Source organism: Neophocaena asiaeorientalis, unplaced genomic scaffold, assembly GCF_003031525.2.
Source record: "Neophocaena asiaeorientalis asiaeorientalis breed wild unplaced genomic scaffold, Neophocaena_asiaeorientalis_V1.1 scaffold2023, whole genome shotgun sequence".
Classification (NCBI taxonomy): Eukaryota; Metazoa; Chordata; class Mammalia; order Artiodactyla; family Phocoenidae; genus Neophocaena; species Neophocaena asiaeorientalis.
In genome coordinates, this window is record NW_020172215.1 from 6,753 (window position 1) to 20,744 (window position 13,992).

General features: G+C 44.6%; 2 protein-coding genes and 1 pseudogene across 2 annotated transcripts in view; 2 read left to right on the plus strand and 1 right to left on the minus strand.

Moving 5' to 3' along the window:
- Positions 1–368: 368 nt before the first annotated feature.
- On the plus strand, positions 369–1,571 carry LOC112410963 (transcription initiation factor TFIID subunit 7-like). Its single transcript, XM_024761800.1, has one exon. It carries the CDS (start codon positions 1,032–1,034, stop codon positions 1,569–1,571), a length of 540 nt encoding a protein of 179 aa, XP_024617568.1. The 5' UTR covers positions 369–1,031.
- A 4,400-nt stretch (positions 1,572–5,971) lies between these two features.
- On the plus strand, positions 5,972–6,887 carry LOC112410973 (mitochondrial ornithine transporter 2-like; annotated as a pseudogene).
- A 3,731-nt stretch (positions 6,888–10,618) lies between these two features.
- The window catches only part of LOC112410970 (protocadherin beta-3-like), a gene marked incomplete at its 3' end in the record, with an annotated part of 3,628 nt that continues 254 nt past the window's right edge, over positions 10,619–13,992 (minus strand). Inside the window, 2 exon segments of the mRNA XM_024761813.1 lie at positions 10,619–10,638; positions 11,818–13,992. The exon segment at positions 11,818–13,992 is cut by the window's right edge and continues 254 nt beyond it. Of these exon segments, the coding sequence (XP_024617581.1) occupies positions 10,619–10,638; positions 11,818–13,992 (2,195 nt within the window).

The following is a 13,992-nucleotide window of genomic DNA, read 5'->3' on the forward strand; positions in this document are numbered from 1 at the left end:
CAGGCTGCGGACGCGCAGGTCCAGCGGCCACGGCTCACGGGCCCAGCTGCTCCGCGGCACGCGGCGATCCTCCCGGACTGGGGCACGAACCCGCGCTTCCTGCGGTGGCAGGCGGACTCCCAACTACTGCGCCGCCAGGGAAGTCCTAGACCAACACCTCTTTACGAAACATAGTCTTCGTCCCGTTAAGGCCAAGTTCTCGCGAGACGACCAGACACGCCGGATAGCGTATTCGGGCGTTGCGCCTGCGGGCGCTGGGGCAGCCCGCACTTCCGCCCGACGCGTGTTGCGACTCCCAGCAGCTTCCCGTCCCGTGTGGTGACGTAGCTCTCTTTTCTCGGCTAGGTCGGCCGTTAACGGACGGAGTCCCGCTGAGCTGCGGAGTTGCAGAATCTAGCGTTTGGAGCTGCGGTCCTTGGCGAGATTTCGCGTTGCCCGTCCTCAGCCGTTTCACCGATAATCAGCGGATCGCTTTGCCAAGTGCCGGGAAGAACAAAGGAATTCGGAAGGAGACGCTCGGCTCCCGGCCCCCTTGCTCTGAGTGGCTTCCTTTTCCGCTCGCGCCTGTCCGGAGAAACTGGACTTATAATCGTCACTGGATTGTAAGTACCCGAAGCGAAGAGAGCTCACTACGCCCCGCTTTTTGCGTATCTTTGTTCCGGGAGAGTTTGTGGATTGGGAGTATCTTCTGAGCCTTACTTTCTGTGCCGAACATCATTCCGTAGGAGCCGCCATTTGCTTTCCCTGCGTTGTCCTGCAGCGGCATCTAGAGGTTGGAACTTGGCATTGCAGCTGATAGATTTAAATGGACCTGAGTAAGGCAATGCGTCAGTAACGACTGGTATTGTTACAGCATATTTAGAAAGACTTGGGACTTAATTCAGAATAGACGCTTAGTTGCTATTCCACCTAGAACTCTTTGTAATTAAAGACTTCAATTTATAAAGAACTGGTCTTTCTGTTGAAATAGCTGAAATTTTTTAGTGCAACAAGTGGTTATTAGAGAAAAAGTGAGTCACCAAGGAATAAAGATGAGTAAGAGCAAAGATGATGCTCCTCACGAACTAGAGAGCCAGTTTATCTTACGCCTACCTCTGGAGTATGCCTCTACCGTGAGGCGGGCGGTACAGTCTGGTCATATCCACCTGAAGGACAGACTGACAATTGAGTTCCACCCTGATGGGCGCCATGGAATTGTCAGCGTGGACCAGGTCCCATTGGCGTCAAAATTGGTAGATCTGCCATGTGTTATGGAAAGTTTGAAAACCATTGATAAGAAAACCTTTTACAAGACAGCTGATGTCTCTCAGATGCTTGTCGCTACAGTTGACGGTGATCTCTATCCTCCCGTTGAGGAACCAGTTGCCACTGCTGATCCCAAAGCAAGCAAGAAAAAGGATAAGGACAAAGAGAAAAAGTTTGTATGGAACCATGGAATTACTCTGCCTCTAAAAAATGTCAGAAAGAGAAGGTTCCGTAAGACAGCAAAGAAGAAGTATATTGAGTCTCCAGATGTGGAAAAAGACTTTCAGCCTGATCTCACCACATTCTCTCACTATTTTCAATCCTGAGCTTATTTACATATTTTTCAAGGAGTTTAATTACTCCTCTTTCTCTATAATAGTCTACTGGGATAAATACTATTATGCATCTGTCACACCAAAGTCGATAAGTTACCGGTTGCTCATGTCCTCACTAGGCGGTAAATTCACCGAGATTACATACTTTGCCTTGTTAGTCACTGTAAACTTACTAAAGAAGAGTAGAGATTAAAATCACAAGGTCAGGAGATGTGGTGCCTGTGTTTGTTTCCTATTTCAGTGACCTAGTTGAGATTGATCTTGGGCAAGTAAATTAATCTGTTGGTTTCAGTTTCCTCATCTCTAAAATGGAGGTGATAATATTACCTACCTCGGGGCCCTTGAGTTGTGGGCTATTGAGTTGACACACATAAGGACTTAGAACAATTCCTAGAATAAAAGCAAACTATCATTGCCTATTTACTAGGGTCTGAACGTACAGGGATCAAAAATTTGATTTAAAGACTGATTGAAATGGTAGAAAAGTGTATAAAGAAACAGCTGCTTTAAATGGGGTTGACTGATTTCAAATTAAAGAATCATTCTAAAAGTTTATAAATTACAGCAGAAACAAAGTTTGCTTCAAATACCTCCGCAGCATAAGCAAACTGAGTCAGTTTACTACTGTAGCTCTGGTTTTTATTTGATTCATTTACGGCTTGGTCTTGCATAAATATTAAAACCTCCATAATGAAGAGTAATTATCTGTTATGTAAACTTCAAAAGAGAAAAACTTAAGAAGATTGGGATCCATTTCCCTTCATGTAAATCCAGAGTTACCAAAAAAGACTCACTTTTCTCATAGCTCCCTTGCCTGATGAGTGTGATGTATAGTTGGGCTACGGTTTTCAATATTTCTGAGTTCATGAATGGAAGTTGAATTTTTTAAATTAGTGTTTTAAAATACTATAAGAAAAAACTCAGTGAAAAATTTTAAGCAATGCAGAAATTTTACAAATTCTTACTTTTATTCACTCCCCTATTGCCGGTCACTTAGGTTGTTCCATTTAAAATTTGCTATTACACAGAATGCTGCAATAAGCATGTCAGCGTGGTCTCTGTTTTGCATTATTTCTATAGATTAGGTAAATGGGGTCTTTATGTTCACATCTAAATGTCATAAAGCCTGACGTTTTGAATTTGTAGATCAAATGTTTGAGACAAAAAGTTTGGACAAATTGGGACCAATCATGTCTCTGAAGGACTGTCTTCAACTCTGCTTAAACTTTTATTACCTGGTAAGAATTGTGTGAAAACACAGACTAGGAAGACTGCTCACCACACAGCAGGTACATTGGCCTTCTTTCTATATTTCAAACGCCCAGCTCTTTCACACTACACAGCTTTACTTATATTACACTTACATTTCCCTTTTCCTGGAACGGTCTCCAGATAGTCTCATGGCTAGCTTTTTGTTACTCAGCCCTCAGCTCAAACCTTACTTTTTCTGGTAATGCTATCTGGCTACTCAGTCTGATTGCTAGGGAACATGTGATGTGGGTGTGCATCTTCACTGAAAATTTGGAAGTTCCTCTGCCATTGTTTTCCATGTATGTGTGGGAGTACATGTGCTCCAAGTCCAGCTGTTTAAATATATTTCGTGGAACTTGAGATCTGTGTATTATTGCACAACCATGTCTGATAATTCAATGAAATTACAGACGATTTCCCTATTAATGCCCTCATGATCCCTGGCGCTGATTACTAACTTGGTTTCTCCAAAACATATACATATATGAATTTAATGCAAAAGCAGTTGATGATTTATTGTAGTATCCTGCATCTCTTGTGTTTGTAAAAACAGTATGTGCTTTTAAAAAATAAACAATGAACCATAGGTAATTAATGGACAGTTTTAAAAAACCAAAACAGTTTTTAAAAACCCTCAAATGTGAGGGACTTCCCTGGTGGTGCAGTGGTTAATCCACCTGCCAATGCAGGGGACACAGGTTTGAGCCCTGGTCCGGGAAGATACCATGCTGTGAAGCAACTAAGCCCATGTGCCACAACTACTGAGCCTGTTCTCTAGAGCCCGTGAGCCACAACTACTGAGCCTGCATGCCACAACTACTGAAGCCCGTGCATCTAGAGCCCATGCTCTGCAACAACAGAAGCCAGCGCAATGAGAAGCCCGTGCACCGCAACGAAGAGTAGCCCCCGCTCGCGGCAACTAGAGAAAGCCTGAGCACTGCAACAAAGACCCAATGCAGCCAAGAATAAATAAATATATAAATAAAATTAATTTTTAACCATCAAATGTGATACGAAATTTAAAAAATTTTGAAAATTAAAAATTTTTTTTTCTAGTTTAAAATGGCACATTGTTCTCATGAATCTCTTTTCTCTGTCAGGTCGCCTGCTAATATAGTAACCCCCAAGGGCAAGGAAAATAGGAGATGAGACAACAGTGGATGAGAGATGTTAATGTTTTCAGAAGGCCAAAGCAGATGAAGAAACGATAAATTCATAGATCACAGAAAGTTACGTGCTAAATGTCTGCAAGGAGGTATACCAAGGAGAAACAAACCCACGCACTTGATATAGACACTGAGGCTCAGTTTTTGCAGGCAGTTTCCAAGGAGGAGGGAAGGTGTGAGGCTAGAAACAGGATTCATTAATATCTGTGTTCAGGGACTTCCCTGGCAGTCCAGTGGTTAGGACTCTGGGCTTCCACCGCAGGGAGCACAGATTCCATCCCTGGTCTGGGAACTAAGATCCTGCGTGCCATGTGGCACAGACAAAAAAAATAAGATAAAATCTGTGCTCAGAGCTGTTGGATGTCCAGGAGCCCTATCTCACTCAAGCCAGATGACTTTTCCTTACCCATGCCACAGACAGAAAGTTTATTTTCTGGGTAAATTGAACCAAAGAAGGCACAGATGGAGGCTGGGGGTCCATAGCATTGAACAAGGGAATTGTGTGAAAGTCTGTTTTCTGACTGCAGGATGTCAACCCTCTTCTCCCACTTGGTGTCATTAAATCAGTACCCAAGGTAAACACCACCCGCACCCCCCCCTCCCCCGCAAACACACACAGTCAAGACTGGAAGATTATTCTCTGAAGAAACCATATGGTACCAGAGAAAAGAAATCCAGATACATTTGGGCACTCTCCAAAGAAAAGGCCAAGTCACTACTTACTACAATGAAGTCTACCTGTTGACAAACAGTATCCACGCACAATCTGCTTTTTAGGTGCCTCACTTTTAAATATTAACTGATATCCAAAGAATCAGACAAGGAAAGCTTTCTAAATGAAAGAATCCTTTTAGCATACTTTCTGCCCCCCTCCACCATTTTGTTTTTACCCCCAAAGTAAAATACCGCCTAGGGCTTAAAATGTAAACTTTAAGAGAATTCGTTCCAACGCTGGGATTATAAGCATATGGGAGGATAAGTGTGTCCTGACAGCGGTACCCTCACTGATGCCCCAAACTGCATCTTGCCTACTAGGCCTGTAGTCAGTTATATCCAGAACTTCTGCTGCCTAAAGCTGCATGGCTCCTCAGCAAGAACCCCGAGACTTAGCACGCACAGAGTGCTGGAGCCACGCAGGTCTTTTATATCAAGTTTTTTAGCTGTATATAAATGTTTTCCAATGCGATTGTACACGGCCTTGACTTAACCTCTAGAAATAACGAGGGTGTGCGTCCCACCAGCTCACAGGGCTTCAGGCCAGGATCCTCGGCGATATTACCACGAAAGAGGGGATCTGCCCGCCTCAGGCCTCCCCCCGCGTCGCCCCCCGGCGAGCAAAGAGCTACACCTGGAGAGGCGCGGCGGCCGGCACCTTTGTGGAGTCGCCATTCCTCTCCGGAGACGATTAAGGGTTTTCTGATCCGAAGGAGCCACCGATTGTCAGGTAAACCCCGCAAAGTGTTTGTTCGTTTTCCCTATTTTAAACCTTTGTCTCTGTAGATTGACCCTTTGACCCCAGGCGCGATCTAGCACCTCCCATTTTGTTTTGCCGGGAGGTAGGGGTCTCTGGCGGAACAGGAAGGCAAGTCTTCGTCCGCCGCAGCAGCGCCTAGGGTTTCTGGCCGTAATCGCAGGACTTTATCGGACAGCTTTCTACTGCTGTATTGAGAGTCATTAAAAGGGTTTCTCTAGTCTGCCCCGGGGCCCGCGGGCGCTGGGACTGCCGGGCGGCGCGGAGCGAGCGGGAGGGCAGCTGACGGGTTTAGGGCCCAGACGCGGCGGCCGCAGGGCGCCAGGAGAGGCGCGCGCGGGCCCGCGGGCCGGGGGTTATTTCAGTGCGTGGGGAGGGCGGCCCGCGGCCTAGTCTGGGGTTAAGCGGCTTCTCCCGCGCCGGAGCAGGCGGCTGGACACGGGACGGCCTCCTAAGCTCCAGAGAGTTGCCTTCCTCGGAGACCAGCAGAAGAGTGGGCGAACATGAAATCCAATCCTGCCATCCAAGCCGCCATCGACCTCACCGCGGGGTCCCTTGGGGGCACAGCCTGCGTCCTGACCGGGCAGCCCTTCGACACAATGCAAGTGAAGATGCAGGCGTTCCCTGGCCTGTACAAGGGCCTCGTCGACTGTGGCCTGAAGACGTACTCCCACGTGGGCTTGCGGGGCTTCTACAAAGGGACCGGCCCCCGCGCTGATGGCCTACGTCGCCGAGAACTCAGTCCTCTTCTTGTGCTACGGCTTCTGCCGACAGTTCGTGAGGAAAGTGGTTGGATTGGACAAGCAGGCGAAGCTGAATGATCTGCAGACTGCGGCCGCTGGTTCCGTCGCCTCTGCGTTTGCCGCGCTGGCCCTGTGCCCCACTGAGCTGGTGAAGTGTCGGCTGCAGACCATGCACGAACGAACTGGAGATGTCAGGGAGGATAGCAAAAAGCCATAATACAGTTTGGTCCGTCGCGAAGAGTATCCTTAGAAAGGATGGCCCCTTGGGCTTCTACCACGGACTCACGAGCACTCTGTTTCAAGTAGTACCAGGCTATTTCTTCTTCTTCGGTGGCTATGAACTGAGCCGCTCGTTTTTTGCCTCGGATGGATGAAAAGGTGAACTAGGCCCTGTCCCCTTGATGTTAAGCGGTGGAATTGCTGGAATTTGCCTTTGGCTTGTCATATACCCAGTGGATTGTATCAAATCCAGAATTCAGGTTCTTTTCTTTCCATGTTTGGAAAACAGGCAGGATTTATCAGAACTCTTTTAAGTGTTGTGAAAAAGGAAGGAGTAAGCAGCTTTATATTCTGGTCTGATAGCTACTTTGATTCGAGCGTTCCCTGCCAATGCGTACTATTTTTGGCTTATGAATACAGCAGGAAGATGATGATGAGCCAGTTTGAAGCATACTGAAGTGTCTTGGTGAATCTGGATCCAAGTACACGCCTTTGAGGACTAAAATTTAACTCAGAGTTTCATGGAGCACTGGACCAGTGTGGTATTATTTTTGACTTCATGGGAACTTTTGCTTTTGTCTTCCCTGCTTATATGCTAAATCTTAACCTTTATGGAAGAACCTCTATTTTATATCATATAATTTCTGCCCATAATTGTATTGAAATAGAAAAGTTGCTGCTCTTGTGTTTGGTGAGATAATACAGCGTGAGTGGATGGCCGTATGTACCTAATCTGAAAAGCTAAACGTAGTTGTATCACCGGGCTTTTGCATAAATCTACACATGTCCATGCAGTTTGTTTGCTTATATGTTGTGAGTGAAACACAGTTTGGTTTCCATGTTTAATCTCATGTCACTAGAAAAACCGAGTTCAACATGTTTCAAGATGGTTATAAATGATGACTTAACCCACTCAAGATGTAGGGTCTCTTTAAAAGTCTGCTTAACATGTGCACTCTATTAGCCAATTAAAGTTTTTAAAAAGTTTTTGGTGCTTGAAAACGAAAATATCCATCTACATTTTTCCATTTACAATGATTTATTTTATTTTTTATTGAGGTAATATTGATTTATGGCATTATATTTCTACATCTGTGTACCCTACAATGTGCTCACCACCAAAAATGTATTTTTCATCTATCACCATACAGTTGATCCCCTTTATCCACTTGGTCTCCCTCGTTTACCTACCCGCCCTGATAACCACTACTCTGTTCTCGGTAATGACGTTTGTTTTTTTTGGTTTTGGTTTGTTCATTTATTAGGGGTTTTGTTTGTTTATTATAGTTTTTCATATTCCAGATATGAGTGAAATCCTACAGTATTTATCTTTCTCTGTCTCACTTCACTTAGCATAATACCCTCAAGGTCCCTCCATGTTGTTGCAAATGGCAAGATTTCATATTTTTTCTCATCTAGATTTTTTTTTTAATATTTATTCATTTATTTGGCTGCACCGGGTCTTAGTTGCGGCATGCAGGATCATTAGTTGCAGCATGCAGAATGTTTTTTTAGTCGTGGCATGCGGGATCTAGTTCCCTGCCCAGGGATCCAACCTGGGCTCCGTGCACTGGGAGCGTGGAGCCTTAGTCACTGGACCACCAGGGTGGTCTCTGTCATCTTAGATTTTTAAGAGGAGAATATACCTGCATACTGATGTGTCTTCCACAGCCTCGAGTTAAAGTTTCAGAGTAGGCATCGTGGATTTTCCCAAGATGTTCTACTCTTAAAATAGTGCTATTCATCTTCAAAGTGGGATCATATTCCACACTCTTAGTTAGGTGTGGCCTAGAGCATTAGGCCTCTGGGAAGTAGCCTGGCCTTTGTCTGTACCAAATGTCCTTCCTCTCTTCTCCCAAAGAGCTTCCCCTCTGCTCTACTTTAGACTGAGGAAGGGGTGAGGGATGGGGCTGTGCTTCTGTGCTTGGATGAAGACCCATGTAGTTGACAACAGTTCTTAGCTTCCAGTCTCAGGGTCCTGGCCTGGGTAGGATTCCAGGATGTACTATTGGCCCATTTAGGGGTTGTTGATTCCTTTTGGGTCGTTCGCTGTCCTCTCTGCCTCCACCAGTCAGAAACCCTTCCAGGGAACAGAGAGTGCCAAAGCCATGAGAACTTTTTGTTCCCTGATGGTGATCAGGTGCCGTTACCAGTGGATGCAGTCCTCTCCTCTCAAATAGAACTAGACAGAACTTAGTGTTGCAGTCCACAGTGATTAATGTTAGGGCTGACCCATCCTGAAGTTTACCTGAGGGCTACTAACTCCTTGTCATTTTTTTTTTACAGTGTTGGAAACTTCTAAATTTTGTACTGGCCATCTGTGAGTTTTATTGATGACTGTATATATGATGTGACTTTACAAAGCAATGAAACGTAAGAAAAGCAACTTTATTAAACTATACCATATGTATGTATATAGGCACTGACAAAAACCAAAAACAAAAAAACATAGTTCGTCTGATCCCTACACACTTGTGCATCTGTTCTCTGGCCCTCTAATGTAAGAAAGTCATTCTTACTGAAGTAAGCCTCATCGTTCCATGATGATCCAAGACCAGCAGAGTCTCTCTCAATAAGAAGTGTTCTTAAGCAGCCTGTAAAGCTGAAAACAGGCAGGCTCCCAGTGTTAATGATCGCACGTAGCATGTGTGTCAAGCACTGCTGGTGGAATGTGCACCTGGTATGGAATCCCCAGTTTCCTTCAGCTTTCTTCTATCTGGGAAACCTCTGAGGTAAGTCTAGCCATATTGCCAGAGGCAAGAGGGTCAGGGTGATGGATGTTGACAAATGGGGGCTGGAGCAGACATTTGGGGAGGGGATGCTCAGTGTCATGCCTGGTGTGCTCCAGAGCGGTGGCTGGTCTTCCATTTGCTTTTTCTTTAAAAGAAAACCATTTTTCTACTTTACTTCTAAGTTATTTATACACTTAAGTTATATATTACGTACGTAAGTGGTCAGTAGCTACTTAATGGGGCTTCATTCAAGCAGGTCTGGATTAAAGCAGAAAAGAGAACAGGAATGGCTTCTGCAGGAAGTAGACCTTTCAAAGTCCGAAGGCCCCCTGCTCAGTACCCATGAGCTTGTCTCAATTAGCCCTATAGTCAACGGACCTTTTCTCATGTTGTCCATTAAAGGTTTACCTAAATATCTTCAATAGAAATTATTTGAGCCAAGCAAGAGTGGGAGTAAGGAATTGAAACCTAAGTCAGAAGAGTTGTTTTCCACCGTTTTTGCTTAATTCGTGGTTCAATATTTAGATACAATTTGTACCACTTCAGATCTGTACTCAGACAAAAATATAGTAACTTGAAATATTGTGTTTAAAGGAATTTGAGTGTTCTATCATTAAATTATTTACCTAAATAAAAATATTTATTGAATTCACACCATTTACAGTATACTGTATTGAGCTCTGGGTATTCAGATATTAATGGTCTGGTTTCTGTTCTCAGGGATCTGATGGTCTAGATGTTTGTTTTCAGTCAGAAGAGCAATATTCTAGAATACAATTTAGAACAAAAAAATAGAATCCAAATTATGTGTGTATATGTGTGTGTGTGTGTGTGTGTGTATGTAAAATCAATGATGTGTGTGTGTAAAATCTTTTCCTTAACTGTGTTTTTGTTTTTATATTGTGGTTTCTTTGTAGTCTTTAAATTAGTTTCATGGTATTTCTTTCTTTTTTCTTCCCCAGCTTTATTGAGATAGAATTGACAGATAACATTGTGCATGTTTAGGGTGTACAATGTTATGATTTTATATATGTGTTTATTATGAAATGATTATTACAATAAGGTTAATGTCTATCACCTCACAGGTTACTATTTATTTATTTATTTTGAGGTGAGATGGTATTTATTTCTAAGATTTAAGTTGGTCAACTCCATATTTCCGATGCCTAGCCATATTTTAAACTTTACTACCACATAGTATAATTTATCCCTCAACTTTTTAAAAATTATTTTTTATTGAAGTATAGTTAATTTACAATGTTGTTAGTTTCCAGTGTACAGCAAAGTGATTCAGTTATACGTGTGCGTGTGTGTGTGTGTGTGTGTGTGTGTGTGTGTGTATATATATATATATATATATATATATATATATATATATATATACTCTCTGTAGGAGAAATTTTATTTTTTCCTAATCAGATTTTTTAATTGGGGACTAAATATTTTGTACTTTAAAATAAGGGTTTTTTTCCATTTCTTTCAAAATAGACATAAAAATTGACGTTTGGTTGCTTCAAGAGTTTATTCTTAGTTGTAGTTAATTTAGACTTTCACAGTGATATCGCTCTCTCCCCTTTAGAACTTCCCATTCTTCTAATCTTCTTTTAATTACTCTGTAGGAGGTAGAATGCTGATGTGGTTGGGCAGTGTTTATCCCAGAAGGACCATACATAATCCTGAGTCATGTCAGGTTGAAATCTGACGGAGGGAACTAAGAGAGGAAACAAAGAAAATATTTCCTTCATATATCACCATATAAATGCCAAGTAGATATTAATTTTTTTAAAGTAGGATTGGATGGGACACCACTTTTGCTATAAAGCATTTAGAGAACATATATACATGTACTTTCTTGAAATTTTTAAAAAATGGCCCTCAGGTTGATAATACTTACCTCTCAGAAGTTAAAAAACAAATTGTCATTCCACCAGACGCTTATTAAATAATCTTTTCATGCCAAACGGAAAAGCACGATCAGTTGTTCAAAATGCCTATGTTTAATTTTTTTTCTCAGTCATCCATCATAAATACACTTGAGGCAAATCTAAGAGTAATCTGACCTATTAACCTACATTTTTGGTCCACTTTTAGCCAATATAAGCATATACAGTGTTGAAATATTAATTGCAAATGTCAAAACAGAAAATGAATTATATGTGTAAGTTTTATTTGAGTACTCAGCCCCTACAGGATGATACACCTTAAAATGGTACATATTAAAACATTTTTAGTTATCTACTTCATTAACCACAGACAAAGCTGCTTTAGGAGTATTATAAAGAATATTCCCTGACTATATTCAATAGGGTAAATTATAATATTGGTGGTTCAGAACTCTCTCTACATTGCTTTGGATAGAGAATTTGAAATGACTACCTTAAATAAACCTATTTGAAATAATCATTAAAAGATAATGCATTCATTTTTACTCACCTATTAGAAAAAGAGGCATTAATACTGGATTGAAAAGGTAGGAAGCAGATGAAAAAAGAACATGCAGGGTTAACTAGACAGAAAGTAAAATCAAGATATAAACAAAATACTATATCAACTCAAGAGCCTTGACTTAAAAGAAAGCATTCATAGCCAGACAACTTTCTGATTCTTCTGTAAATGAAACCTACGCTATTCTTGCAATTGCCTTTTTGCACTAGCCCTGCCCAGTGTCTTGAACCAGACCGCTAGGGAGAATCGGCTTCAAGACGTTAAACTCATTTAACCCGGAGCCTCCCGTCAGACACACCTCGTACTGGTAGCTCTGGGACAGGGTCCCCGTGCCGCTGACGTCCACCAGGTGGCCCGGAAAGGGGCCCTCGGGCACCGAGCAGCGACCCACCGAGTGCGCCCCGCCCCTCCTGCACAGCCACACCGCGACGAACGCCAGCACCGAGAAGAGGAAGAGCGACGACACCGACGCCAAGGCGACCACCAGGTAGGCGGTGAGCCGGTCGGCCGGGACCGCGTCCGCCGCTTCCGCTTCCGGGGCCGGCATGTAGGGCCGCGAGAAGCCGTCCACCAGCAGTACGTGCAGCGTGACGCTGGCCGAGAGCGGCGGCTTGCCGTTGTCCTTGACCAGCACCAGCAGCCTGTGCTTGGCCACGTCGCGCTCGCTCAGCAGCCGGGCCGTGCGCACCTCGCCGTTGTGCGCCCACACGCCGAACAGGCCGGGCTCCGTAGCCTTGAGCAGCTGGTACGACAGCCAGGCGTTCTGGCCCGAATCGCCGTCCACCACCACCACCTTGGTCACCAGGTAACTCGCCTCGACCACCCTGGGTACCAGCTCGGTGCAGGTCGCCGAGGCGTTCTGTAGCGGGTACAGCACGAAGGGCGCGTTGTCGTTGTTGTCCGCCACGAGCACGCGCACCAGCGCCTGGCTGCTGAGCGCGGGCGAGCCGCGGTCGGCGGCGCCCACGCGGAACTCGAACGCCCGCAGGGCCTAGTAGTCCAGGGACCTCAGGGCGAACAGGTGGCCGTTGTCCGGGTTGATGGACACCAGGGAGGCCAGGGGCACGTGCGCGTCGAGGGTCGGCAGCAGCGAGTAGGTGACCTGGGCGTTGGCGCCCTCGTCTCTGTCTGTGGCGCGGACGCTGCCGATGTGCAGGGCGGGGCTGTTGGTTTCGCGGACGGACAGGGTGTAGGAGGTCTGGGTGAAGGCGGGGGCGTTGTCGTTGACGTCGGACACCAGCACGGTTATGTTGTGCTCGGTTTTCAGCCTGGGGGTTCCCATATCTGTGACTGTGATGGTGATGTTGTAGTCGGCTCTGATCTCTCTGTCCAGTTATCCTTCTGACACTAGGGTATAAAAATTCTCTACAGATGGTTTCAGGATGAAGGGGAGATCGTTCTCGATGGAACACACCATTTTCCCATTGTCTCCAGAGTCTAGGTCGGAAACACTGAAAACAGCCACCACAGTCTCTGGCGAGTTCTCTGGGATAGGGCTGGTAATTGAGGACAAGGTCAGTTGTGGTGGGTTGTCGTTCACATCAACCACCTGAACTATCACTGTTGATTTTCCTGAAAGGCCCCCACCATCCTTGGCTTCTATGTCCACTTCGTAAGTATGGATCGCCTCAAAATTCAAATATTTGATTAGTCGGATATCACCAGTAATTAGATTTAGTTGAAAAGTTTTTCTGATTTCTTCAGAAACATGAAAAAATGCATATGATATTGTCCCCAAATTTCCTGTATCTAAGTCAGAAGCTGAAACAGTGACAATAAGAGAGTTAACGGGGCTGTTCTCTAGAACTTGAACCTCATAGAGGGACTGTGTAAATTCTGGGGTGTTGTCGTTTATGTCTAAGACCAGGATGTGAACCTGGACGGTCCCAGACCTCCGTGGGCTCCCGCCATCCAGCGCAGTGAGCATTAACCTGAGCTCTGGCTGCTCCTCACGATCCAGTGCTTTGTCTAGTACTAGTTCTGGGTACGTCCTTCCATCCCTACGACTGCGTGTGAGAACGTGGAAATGGGAATTAGGAGTGATCGTGTAGTTTTGGAGACTGTTTCTTCCCACATCCAAGTCTTCAGCATTTCCCAAAGGAATTATTGTTCCTGGTGGAGTGTTTTCTAGGATTTTCAGCTGCATTTCATTTTCAGAGAATGCCGGAGAATGGTCATTTACGTCTGTCACCTGGAGCTCATTTGTAATAAACTGCAAGGGGTTTTGCAGTAATATCTGAAACTGCAGTATGCATGGTTCTGCGGAACCGCATAGCTCCTCCCGGTCTAATTTCTCATGCAGGAGCAAATCACCGGTCTGATGGTTGGGCTGAAAATACTGTCTGTTCCCTTTAGACACAACTTGGGCCCCTCTCGCGGCCAGTT

Excerpts from the sequence above, each read along its gene's own strand:
- LOC112410963 (XM_024761800.1), top strand. The coding sequence starts at position 1,032 with ATGAGTAAGAGCAAAGATGATGCTCCTCACGAACTAGAGAGCCAGTTT.